This window comes from Arachis duranensis, chromosome 10, assembly GCF_000817695.3.
Source record: "Arachis duranensis cultivar V14167 chromosome 10, aradu.V14167.gnm2.J7QH, whole genome shotgun sequence".
NCBI classification, from domain to species: domain Eukaryota; kingdom Viridiplantae; phylum Streptophyta; class Magnoliopsida; order Fabales; family Fabaceae; genus Arachis; species Arachis duranensis.
In genome coordinates, this window is record NC_029781.3 from 104,613,577 (window position 1) to 104,626,753 (window position 13,177).

A 13,177-nucleotide genomic window follows, 5' to 3' on the forward strand; every position below is an offset into this window, starting at 1 on the left:
GAGCATTGAGAATATTAAAAAAATATTAAAATTTATTTAAAAATTTAAAATAAAATTATATGATAACATAAAATAATTATTTAAATTTATGTCTTTTTTTTTTAATTTTTCTTCTACAAGTGATTTTAAACTTTGTAATGCAAACAATATTTAGTTTTTTAAAATTCATTTTGAATAAAAATTACCAAATACAAACTACGTTAATACCAACTCACTTTTAATTAAAATTAATTTTGTTATTTTTCTCTTTCTCTTCACCGATTTTGATTTTTTTAATTAAACTAAATCAGAGGATTGGGAGTGATTGGGTCAAGGGGCTCATGAGAGAGGTGAGGAAAGAGAGGTAATTTTGTCTTTAAGATGATTTTAAAACAAAATTTAGTATTAAATTATAATCGTATTCTAATATTTTATTAATATTTAAAATAAACTAACTTTTAAATATTTTAATATCTTTTTTATTTATATAAAATATTAAATATTTTGTATTAATAAATTAATAACATATTTTTTAAAATTTATTTAAAATATAAAGATAAAAAATATAATTAGATACACAGATACATTATCATTTAAGAAATAAAGTAACTAAAAATTTAAATGAAGCCAAAATAATATTAAGACTAAGAACATATGAAAAAACATTTATAGAATTAATTTCTAAAGCTAATAATTTTCTAAAAATGAGTAATCTCAGTTCTCTTCTATCTAAAATAAAGAGTTGTGATGAATCAATTTTTGTATTTTTGGAACTAGAGCTCTAATATCATGTTATGATACCACTCATCACAAAAATTTCAGCTGATAGAAAAATGTAACACTAATGGTTATAACTCTAATACTCTCTAAACCTCTATTATATACATTGTACAAATATTTCATTGGCTCCTCGTACTTTCCCTTCTTAATATTATCAACTAAGTCACACTGACATTGTTGTTTTGAATTTAACATGAATTAATAATGTTAATAAGATGATTAACATAGTGATAGAGTCTTACTCATGTTGAGAGAAATCTCATAGGTCCCTACCAGCAGCTTGAATAATGTTGGCTATGTTTGTTTTATAAAAAAGAACTCTAGCATAAGGTCTCTAAGGCCTTCCCAAGAAAGTAGAACCATCTCCAAGGACATTGCAATTTGCAATTCTTGAACACAAATTCATTTGAATTCGTTGAATTTGTTCTCCTACAAGTCCTTTTCCTAATACCATTCCAATTACATTTATACTACATTTCTGTCATTGCCAACACAACAATAATACATTAAATCAATCAGCAATCTTCATTCAATCTTTTTTTTGGAATTTATGATACTTGTAGTTATAATTATTCAGGCTAAACAATTTTAACATTACTTAAAAAATATTATTAAAATTAAATTCACATATATATATTTTTATATGAATTTCACATTAAATTTCAAATCAATTTTTATAATATATAATTTTATAAATATTTATGTGACATTTTATTAGATTTAAAATAAAATAAAGTTAAAACTAAGTATTAGAGATGCTTACTACTAAAAAACGTTATTTTAACTATTATAATAGACACAATAGCATGCACTTTTTATATTTCAATGAAATTGAATTACCTCAAACAATGACTGGGCTAGCACCAAAGATAAAATCAACAGCACCTTGAATAGTACAAAGTTTGTAATAATGTTTTCCTTGGTTGTCTCGTAGAGTGTCTTGTAATCCAAAGAATCCAACTCTATAAAAATAAGATTTGTCTCCACTTATCATTACAGCTACTGCATCCTGGGGTTATTTATTGCATTGGTTTATGTATTCTGTTCCACAACAAAACCAAAAAAAGTATTTTGCAAAATTTACTTTTTACAAAAAGAAGTATGTTGCAAAATTTACTTTTTTTAATTTGTTTTGTGGAAAAGAATACATACAACAATTCAATAAATAAAAACTCCAAGGGTTCCTACAGTCGCTGCACTGATAAGTGGGGACAAGTCTTGTTATTATAGAGTTGGATTCTTTGGATTGCAAGACACTTTATGGGACAATCAAGGAAGACATTACTACAAGCTTTGTACTATTCAAAGTGCTGTTGATTTTATCTTTGGTGCTGCCCAGTCATTGTTTGAGGTAATTCAATTTCATTAAAATATAAAAAGGTGTATGCTGTTGTGTCATTATTATAGTTAAAATAACGTTTTTTTAGTATTAAGAGCATCTTTGATACTTAGTTTTAGTTTAATTTTATTTTAAGTCTTATAAAATGTCACATAAATATTTATAAAATTATATATCATAAAAATTGATTTGAAATTTATATAAAAATATATATATGAATTTAATTTTAATAGTATTTTTTAAGTAATATTAAAATTGTTTAGCCACGGTAACTATTATAACTATAAGTATCATAAACTTCACAAAAAAGTTGATTGAATGAGAATTATTAATTAATTAAATGCATTATTGTTGTGTTGGCAATGACAGATATGTAGTATACATGTGATTAGAAGGACATTAGGAAAAGGGTTTGTAGGATATAAAACAGCACAAGAGAGAACAAATTTAACAGATTTAAATGGATTTGTGTTCAAAAATTGAATGTCTTTGGAAATGCTTTTATTTTCTTGGGAAAGCCTTAGAGACCTTATGCTAGAGTTCTTTTCTACAACACAAACATGACCAAATTATTCAACCCGCTGATGCTAATCATCTTATTAACATTATTAATTCATTTTAAATTCAAAGCAACAATGTCAACATGACTTAGTTGATAATATTTTAAGAATTATAGTTATGTATTAAATAGTTATGTAAATACATGATTTTAATTCGACAATGAAATAATTTTGGACCAGGTTTTTGATACCTCCAAATGAGTAAATTGGATTACAAAGTTGGATTTAGAGACGATCAATATGATGACAAGTATGAATTTCATAGATTTTAAAGGATGGCTTCATCACAACTCTCTATTATTTTATTATTTGATTGGATTATTAGGGAATTAAAGTTAGAAATACATTCTTGTTGAGAATTGAGATTATCCATTTTTAGTAAATTATTAATTTTAGAAATTAATTCTATAAATATTTATTCAATGTGTTCTCAGTCACTTCATTTAAACTTTTAGTTACCTTATTTCTTAAATGACTATGTATCTGTGTATCTAATTATTTTTTTATTTTTATATCTTAAATGAATTTTAAAAAAGTGTTATAATACAATATATTTAATATGTTTTATATAAATAAAAAAGATATTAAAATATTTAAAAATTAGTTTATTTTAAATATTAATAAAATATTATGATATGATTATAATTTAATGCTAAATTTTGTTTTAAAATCATCCTCGAGATAGAGTTACCTTTCTTTTTTCACCTCTTTTATCGGCACCTTTAACCCCAATCCTCCTAATCACTTCAAGCCCGTCACCTCTGACTTATTTTGATTAAAAAATCTAAAATAATCTAAAATCTGTGAAGAGAAAGAGAAAAATAAAAAAGCATAACCAAAATCTGTGAAGCGAAGGAGAAAAATCAAAAAGCAAAAATCTTTTTTTTTACGTTCCTAGTGGTAGTAGCTTTCTTCTTGTTTATTTTTGAATATTGGCACCCTGTTGTGTTATTGTGTTGATCACTTCACATCTTTTTTGAATTTTGTAAGGATAAATTACCTGAAAAAAAAAATACAAGTGAAATGAGGAAGAGGATATTTTTATCCGAAAAATAGGAAAAAAACGATTTTAAAATAAAACCCAACGTTAGAAATGATTTTGAATAAAAAAAACCCTAGGAATAATTTTAATTTTCACTTAAAATTATAGAGATCAAAATTGTAATTCACCCCTTATTTATAACATTCTTTACATTTTTTAATGTACTTGTATTTTACTTGACCATGTCAACATCTTGAGTCATAAACATACTTAAAATTAGAGAAAAGACATGTACCTAAAATTTATAAGTAGCCAACATATTTTAAGTATGTTATATATTATCAGTCATATATTATCACATAAACAAAAGAAAGTAAATTTTATATTCTCTATTCAAAATTAAAGTCATAATTGTTTATAAAAAAAATTAGACAAGAGTAGTTTTTATATTTTCAAAAATCAATGATTATCCAAATATTTGAAGAAGCAAGCCACATTTGGCAAATTCAATTCTGGATGGAAGAGATTTGCAATAGACAATAGTTTGAATGTAGGGGACATTTGTGTTTTTGAGCTCACCAATCTCAAAGACCTTTATTTTAAGGTATCCATAGCTCGAATTGAAGAAGAGGATCGTCCGCTATCACAAGGTAATTATTCTAGTTGGTATTTCAGCGAAAGAGTCCCAAATTGTTCTGCTTCTGCATTGTAATGGTTGCTAGTGAAGTTAGTTACACGTTATTGGTAGTGGTAAGTGGTAACACCGTAACAGTTTCTCGTTATAGATGTTGAGCTAGCAGAGTTTGTTAGTCCAAGTCACCGGTCTCTTAACAGTTTCTCTCAACCCAGCTTTCTCTGTTTTATTGTTATGGTCATTTTACAAATCAGATGCACCGATTTGTTTTTGAAAAAATTACAAATTTTATAATGTTAAATCCAACTATTCGATTCTTTAAATATATTCCTTCTGTCTTTAGATAATTATATTGAAAAGGAAAAATTATTGATTAATATCTATTGCTTTTCTTTTCTGAATATTAAACAATACTTCTCCAAATATATCTTTTGATATGCTAAATTTTTATCTTGTTAAATTATATATATTAAAACTACAAATTTACCTGTCATAAAAAAAAATCAGTTTTCTAGTTTAGGATAATAATATATATTGGTACCTAGTTTTACTTTATGCAATAGCTTTTAAAGATATAAATTTTGGCATTTCCAATTGCACAATTTTAAATAAAAGAAATTTTCACCACCATAATAAGTTTCATATTCCCTAGCTACATAATTTTCATCATTCCCCATTGTTTTGGGATGTGGCTGCAAATTGTTATCAACAAAATTTTCGTATGCAAAATATTATTTTATCCTAAAATTTTTGAAGACGGAGACTGAAACTTTAATAATATTTTATATCTAAAATGTTCTATTTCAATTAATTAATTCTAACTTTATTATTTATTCCAATTAAATTAGAGTTTCATTCTTATTTCATTCCGTTCGTGTCTTCTACTTTATACAAAACATAATACTGAGACTTATTTCAGTCTGTCTCTCAATTGTCAGTGTTTCCATCTCTATCTCCCTTTCAAACACTACCTTAAGTCACACAATAGCTTTTAAAGATAATTTTGTTTCACGATACGAATGTCAAATTTGCCAAAACTAGGCATGTGTTATGCCTACTTTCATTCATATTGGATTTTTTTCCTTTGCCGATTAAAGAAATAGGACCAGAGTTTTCTCTACCTTTACATCTACAATGATGAGGCTGAGGGTCATCATATAATATGATATCTGCTTGCCCTGACGGTCCAATATATCAAAATGATGCGGCTGGACCCAACAATATGGTGGAAGGTACAGTATCCTTCTTTGTTCTGGCTACCATCAAGAGCTTATAGTAATGGTAACATGTTTGCTGTTTTCAATTATTATTTTCCAAATAAACAGGTTTGCCACGTTCAAATGAGGCTGTTGGTATCAGTAACAGTGGTCTTGAAACTTGCATTAGAGAAATACATGAAAAGTTTGATGAATTAAGCATATTGGAAGAACTACAGGAAGAACAAAATGAATGATTGGTTAAAGAAAGTAGAAGCCACCATCTTTCCAGCTCACCGCAGCTGGCCAAATTGCTTCCCCAACATAAAGACAAAATAGTAGACGTGTTGCAAGAAGAGTTATTTTATCTTTCATCACCTTTTTCATTACCTATTTTTACCTACACCAAACCCTAAACCCTTCTTTGAAACGCCGTCCACCGTCACCTGTCAAGAAACTGCAGTGCGCCACCTCGCTCAGAACGGAGACAATGTTCCGTAGCTGCTCCACGCCGCACTACTGCCTCTCTTCCACGCCACATTACTGCCTCTCTTCCACGCCACACCGCTGCATCTCCATCTCCCCTGAAGCCCGCGAAGTGTCGTCCCTACCTCCGCCCCTGCTCCCCTCAGCGACACCGTGTCTCTGTTCCCAACCGCCGCGCGTTCCAGTCGTTAGTACCCCCTCCCTCGTTTCATCCCAATTCACCTATTACGTTTTATCTCAGAAATTAAACACTAATTTGTGCCTTCTCCATTTCTCCTCAGTTAACTCCACTGCCGCCGTGCCGTCTTCGCTCTACTGCCGCACCATCGTCACTCCACTACCGCTGCTTCCGTCGTCTCTCCGTCACATTCGCGTTGCCGTTGCTCCCTCACACTCGCATCGCCATTGCGCCGTCACACTCGCGTCGCCCTCTCTATGTCCTTCAGTTACTCTCTCTTTCTCTTTGCTCAGTTTCATTCTTCAACTCTAAAACCTCCATTGATGATTGTCCTAAAACTCATCAATTCCAGAATTCAGTGCCATCTTTCAAACTTTATGGATGAACCACAACTGAGTTCAACTTCTCATTGTTGCATTATGAAGAGGCTCTTCTGCTGATTTGGTATGTGGATTTTTTTTTATCAAAGCTCTTTCTGTTGCAAATTGTTCTTATTTTGTGGTTACTGAAATATACAATGCAACAATTCAGAAGGTCTGTGACTACCATGGACTTTGTTATCTTGTGCAGGCGAACCAGGAGACAGTTCAGAAGGTCTGTGACATAGTCAAGAAGCAATTGGCACTGCCAGAGGGTTCAAGTGTCACTGGAGAGTCCAAGTTTGCTGCCCTTGGAGCTGATTCTCTTTACACAGTACTTTCACATTTTCTTAAACTTCATCTCTGAATTTATAATAATCGCCATTCTTGATTGTATCTTTCATCTATGCATGTCTTTGTTGAAAATTTTATATGTTATCAGTCCTTTTCATGGTACTCTCTCTCATTATGGAGGGATGAGAGATTCTTTAAAATGAGTAACCAGTGATGGATTGATTGAGAATAAGAGGGGTTTTTGAGTTCTTTAAAATGAGTGAAGACAGCTTGTTCAAAACAGCATCAACAAAGGAAGAGAGATAAGCTCTACCCCCAAGTTTTGCAGCCATGATTGAGACTCAAGTTCAGGAGATGATGAGATCAGAGCAAAGAAAAGAAAGAAAGAAAAGTTTAGGATTAATATATTTTTATAACATAAGCAATAAGCAATACAATCAACAATTCAGCCCCTCGTAAAAACTTATATGTGATTCCTTTTTTCTTTTTTAATTTCTGCTTCATTCTATAAGGTTTCAATTTGAGATTGGCAATCTTGAAATAATAATAAGGAATTGTTTATTTCAAAGATTTATCATTTTATTGGTCATGAAAAATAATCATAATGTAATATATTAGAACAGTTTAATGTAGATATAATATTAATGATTGACTTATAGAATAAACTAAAAATGTGCTATGTGGCAATTATTTTAATTAGTTAGGAGAAGTACTTTAATTTTTTTATCCATTGAAATTAATATAATGTATAAAAAAATACTAAATCAGTTATTCAATTGCTGTTAGTTATGGTGTTAGAAGATCAAGATATTTTATGCAGATCCTTGTCCAGAGATGTTTATGTAAAAGGAGTCATTTTTTGTTTTTTCAGGATTGAAGTTTTGCAATTGAATATGGCGAATGTGCTTTTGGAGAAAGGGAGGATCAACGGAGTGCACGTGCTTTTGGAGAAAGGGATTGATTTGAATGCAGAGGATGAAGAAGGGTATGCTAATATCACGCGCAAATACATGAAAATTTCATAGAGAAGCTTTTGTGCTGATGTTGAAGCCTGGAGTAAGACGGGTATCACTGCTTTTGTGCTAATGTGGTTTGTCCATAAGAGTGAACTCGTTTCGTTGCCATTTTTGTACTTCATCTCCTAACTTGATAGTACATCAAACACAAACTTGGTTTGCTGAAATTAAATATTTTGGATCTAATCTTTGCTGTTCAATCAGGCTTTTTTTCACAATTTAGTTTCACTTCTCTATTTCAGGTTCAATCTTTCTTTCCAAGAAAGCGTTTATCTTTCTCTCCAAGATAATTACCTTTATTTAAAGCATCCTTCTCTTTTAGAATTTTTACTGCTACATTTTTGTTTATTCCTGATAATAGAGATTGAAGATTTTTCCCTTAATGATTTGTGGATACCATGCATTCAAAAGATGAGGCATTGGTTTCTTTCATGTTAGATTGTTATCTAGTAACTCATATTTTTGGATATGCTTATATAATCATTGATGTGTTCTGGTGCAGGTTAATTCTGTCGGTGCTAAGGTGTTAGAGTTTATAGCTGATTTTGGAAAGCCTACTGCACCGCTTCCTGCAGCTATTGTTGCTTGTGTTCCAACAAAAGTTCACATTCAGGGAGCAGGCAAAACAGAATTCAAGATATCTCCAACTGAAATTACAGATGCTATGAAAGCAGGATTGGATCAGCCTATAATGCCAGAGCCTGAGGTATTCAACCCCTCTTCAAATCGACTTCTTGACTTGTTAGTTTATTCTGATTTCACACTTGGTAGTATTTGGTTTTCCCCCACTGACCTGTAACTAGTCTACGGCACTGCGTATTTGATATTTGGTTATGCTCAATGTGGTTATGTCACAATAATAGCTTTAACCTAAGAGTGGTGGCATTATCATAACTTTTTGCATTCCGTATATATTTCTATTTTGACATGACTCACAAGAAAGCTGCATGTGTCCTTGTTAAAAAAGCAATTTTATCCTTTGTTGTTCTCATCTATCTTGTTGCTTCTTGCGACTCTTGGTAAGTTTGTTAACGTTTTCATTAACTAATTATTTTGATTCTTTCTTTTGAACTTTGTTGCCAAGGTACAAGGGCTCTAGGATGATGATAGACCATTATTGTTAGCATCTTGGATTTTTTTTCATGTTTAACATTTGCTTTGGAAGATGTCGTGATTATATTTCTCTTTCTGATTATTTTGAATTTACATTTAAAAGGTTTATCAATGATCTGATAAAAATGTAGAAATTTCCCATTATTTTATCAATCCTTCTTCAGGTATATAAAAAGGATAATTTTGACATAATAGATAGTGAAAAGTAGATATGTGTGAACTTCTCGGTATGCTAACTATGTTTTGGAAATTAAATTTGAATAATGAATACATCTAATATTTAGTACAGGGACAGTCGAGCAGCTTGCCTGTGTTTTTCCTGCTCATCTCAGTTGTTCATTTCTGTGTTTTTGAATGTTGATTTAAGATTGTTGCTTTATTCGTACAAAGTGACACCATGCTTTGGTTAATTGACCAGGATGAAGAACATGAAAACAAAGGAAAAGATGAGAGCTGTGAAGCTTTTGAAAGCGGTGCATCTTAAAGTGAAGATGCAACTGACGAGGCAATGGTTGGCTTCTGGTTCTTTTTTCTTTTGCAAAAAACCTTGAATATACCGAGTTATTAAGAAGGGTTACTTTTCCTAAATTACTTAAAACAAAAGAAAATTTTGATTAAAGTGAAAATACTTTTTTTTTAAGTTAAAAAATTATGGTTAAAAGTTAAAACATAAGTTTGTTATTAATTTTCGAAATTATCTAAGTCTATATTTTAGTTTGTTTTGTTGTCAAGGTTTATTAGAAGATTTGATTTAATTCTGATTTATATTTAGTAGTATTTTTAAGAATTTTAAATTTAAATCAAATATGATCTAATCTAATGAGATCAAATTTGATTTCAAATTAGTTATCATATGTTTTAAATTTTAAAATTTAAATCAAATTTGATATAATCCAATAAAATTAAATCTGATTCAAATTAGTTATCTTATGAGTTAAATTTAGTTATCTTAACTTTGAAAGAGTTAAATTAAGTTTTTTGATCTTATGTTTTAGTTAGTTTCTTATGAGTTTATTTAAACATTTTTGGTGAAACAATTTAGACAACTTTGATAAATAAAATTTTATTTATGCGCGTTTTTCTAGTGTGGAAAAGTGAAGTGGGTGATTTGCTTCGCTTGTTGCATAAAGAAGACTGAAGGATCTAAAACTAAGGTAATTTTTTGTGCTAGTCTCTTTCAATTTTCATCATCTGATCTAAGTTGTGTTGTGTCATTCTTTTTATTAAACCTGCTATAAAATCTCATACACTAGGAATAAAATTGTTTCTAATACGAAAACTTAGATGTTAAATTGAAAAATAAAAAGTTCCCTCCAAAATCCACTCAGAGAAAGTTGTGTCCATAATTACACAATCATCATCACTTCATTCCTTAGTTCCACTGCCAAATATATTTTTCCGCTCCCTCTTGCGTGTAGTGTTACTTTTTCTGCTTCTTATATCTATGTACAAAAAACTTCAATTTGATCCCAACTCTTAACACAGGTGTTGAATTAAATGACGATGCTGTTATTTCTTGTTCGTTGGTGGAGTTGTGTGTTTGTGCTGCGAAATTCAGGAGTTGTTAATGCTCAGTATTACCGAACTGTTGGAGATAAAATCCTTCCATTCAGCAAAATTATTGTTGATTCTTTGGGACATGGCAACTTTTCTACAATTCAATCTGCCATTGATTCTGTCCCTTCCAACAATAAGTATTGGGTTTCAATCAATGTCAAGCCTGGTATTTACAGGTAATAAATTCAATATTTTTTTGTTCTGCATAGAATTAGTAACTCTTTTTAGATAACTATTCACTCAAATGTTTTATGTGAAAATAATAATTAAAAGTGAAAACTCAGGTGCAAGTTAACTTGCACGGGAAAATCATCTAATAGCTCTCAGTTATTAAGTTGACTGCACCTGAGCTCTACTTTTGAGTTGTATTGAAGTCGTGGCATGTAACTTTTATTTAATTTGACTTAAGAAATTTGGTGTTACAGGGAGAAAGTGACGATTCCAATTGATAAACCTTACATAATATTGAAGGGAAGTGAAAAGATGAGAACTTGGGTTGAATGGGATGACCATAATACAACTGCTCAGAGCCCCACGTTCCAATCCATGGCTGATAATATCGTCGTCAAATCCATTTCTTTTAGAGTAACTAACCATTTATATTTAATTAATTATATCATTCTCTGCCTATTTTTATTTCATCTCTTAAATATTATTTAATGTTTGAATATCTTCCATCTCTAATATATATGACATAACATAAGTGACCTTATTACGTTAAGATGATAGATTTTAGTGGATAACCAATCTCTTATTGAATTATAAAAAAATGTATATATTTTAATTCTTTTGGTTTTGTGTTGGAGAAGAGAGAATTGTGTTTGAATCTCTTGAACGTTTCAGTTGTATGTTGGCAACCTAAACGTAAAAATGATTCTTCTCTTTAACTCACGTTTACCAAAAGCTACAAATTCTTGCTTTTGCGTTCACTTTTCAAGATTTTCTATGTACCAATTGTGTCTTTCATTATTTATATATTTATTATTTGTTTTATAATATTTTTTCTTCAATACTCTCTCATGTATATTATTATCTTGTATAAAACTTTTATTATTTTTTGTTTTTATAAATTTTTTAACTGGTATTGTTATTTTTTTGTATGGAATATTTTTTTGTATTGTATTATGATTTTTTTAATTCTATTTGAGTAAAGATTACTGAGAATATTAAAAAAATATTAAAATTTATTTAAATATCTGAAATAAAATATAAGATAACATAAATTAATTATTTAAATTTATGTCTTTTTTTATAATTTTTTATTTAAAATTAATTTTAAATAGTATTATCTAAACAATATTTAGTTTTTTATAATCTATTTTGAATAAAAATTATTAAATATAAATCACGTTAATACCAATTCAATTTTAATCAAAATTAATTTTGCAAACTTAATTTTATACAAACTTCTGTTTACAAACAGTAATTTAAACACGTACTTAGACTTATTTTAATTCAATGGAATTGGGAGGAATTCGTTCAAAACCCAATCCTAATAACTTTAATGTTACATATTTTGAAATTAAAACAAGTCAAATTGATTAGTTAAATAACGAAACAATTTCATTGATTTAGAAAGTTTTAGATGTAGACGCACAAATCATTGAGAATCTAATTTAAATGATTCATTATCACCATACTTTATTATATCACATAATGTAATTGACCGAACTTGCCCAATAATTAAATATCTCAAACTTTACGGCAGTTTTTTTTGCTCAAAAGATAATATGAAACTAAAATTGAATATCTTAAAAATTAATACGATCTTGTCTAATTTATAAAATAATTTCTTAGAAAAAAATCTAAATATTTTGAAAAAATTCAAATTTATTTTTTTTGTTTTGTTTTGTGGAACAGAATATATACAACAATTCAATAAATAAAAATTCCAGGGTTCCTGCATTAGCTGCACTAATAAGTGGAGACAAGTCTTACTTTTATAATGCACTAATAAGTGGAGACAAGTCTTACTTTTATAAAGTTAGATTTTTTGGATTGCAAGATACTTTATGGGACAATCAAGGAAAACATTATTACAAATTTTGTACTATTCAAGGTGCTGTTGATTTTATCTTTGGTGCCGGCCAGTCATTGTTTGAGGTAATTCAATTTTATTGAAATATAAAAGGTGCTTGCTATCGTATTTATTATTACTGTTAAAGTAACGTTTTTTTAGTAATAAGAGCATCTTTAATACTTAATTTTAGTTTAATTTTATTTTAAGTCTTGTAAATGTTACATAAATATTTATAGAATTATATATCATAAAAATTTATTTAAAATTTAATGTGAAATTTATATAAAAAATATAGATGAATCTAATTTTAATAATATTTTTTAAATAATGTTAAAATTGTTTAGCCACAGTAACATAAAAATGGATTGAATGAGAATTTATGATTAATTAAATGTATTATTATGTTGATAATGGCAGAGGTGTAACATAAATGTGATTGGAAGGGCATTAGGCGAAGGGTTTGTAGGATATATAACAGCACAAGGAAGAGAACGTCCAAAAGATTCAAATGGGTTTGTATTCAAGAATTGTAGTATCTCTGGAGATGGTTCTACTTTTTTGGGAAGACCTTGGAGACCTTATGCTAGAGTTTTCTTCTACAGTACAAATATGACCAACATTATTCAACCTGCTGGTTGGGATCTGTGGAATTCCTCTCAAAATGAGTAAGACTCTATCAGTATG

At 29.1% G+C, this 13,177-nt stretch overlaps 1 protein-coding gene across 1 annotated transcript in view; it reads left to right on the top strand.

The window, feature by feature from the left end:
• LOC107471653 (probable pectinesterase 29) overlaps nt 1-13,177 on the top strand; it is a 24,986-nt gene extending 11,809 nt beyond the window's left edge. Inside the window, exons 8-19 of the mRNA XM_052255741.1 lie at nt 5,372-5,506; nt 5,600-6,401; nt 6,487-6,578; nt 6,705-6,827; nt 7,659-7,852; nt 8,306-8,509; nt 9,335-9,427; nt 10,002-10,070; nt 10,402-10,649; nt 10,899-11,130; nt 12,334-12,576; nt 12,911-13,177. Of these exons, the coding sequence (XP_052111701.1) occupies nt 10,414-10,649; nt 10,899-11,130; nt 12,334-12,576; nt 12,911-13,162 (963 nt within the window). The 5' untranslated portion in view covers nt 5,372-5,506; nt 5,600-6,401; nt 6,487-6,578; ... (4 more) ...; nt 10,002-10,070; nt 10,402-10,413 and the 3' untranslated portion in view covers nt 13,163-13,177. The remainder of the gene's footprint in view (nt 1-5,371; nt 5,507-5,599; nt 6,402-6,486; nt 6,579-6,704; nt 6,828-7,658; nt 7,853-8,305; nt 8,510-9,334; nt 9,428-10,001; nt 10,071-10,401; nt 10,650-10,898; nt 11,131-12,333; nt 12,577-12,910) is intronic.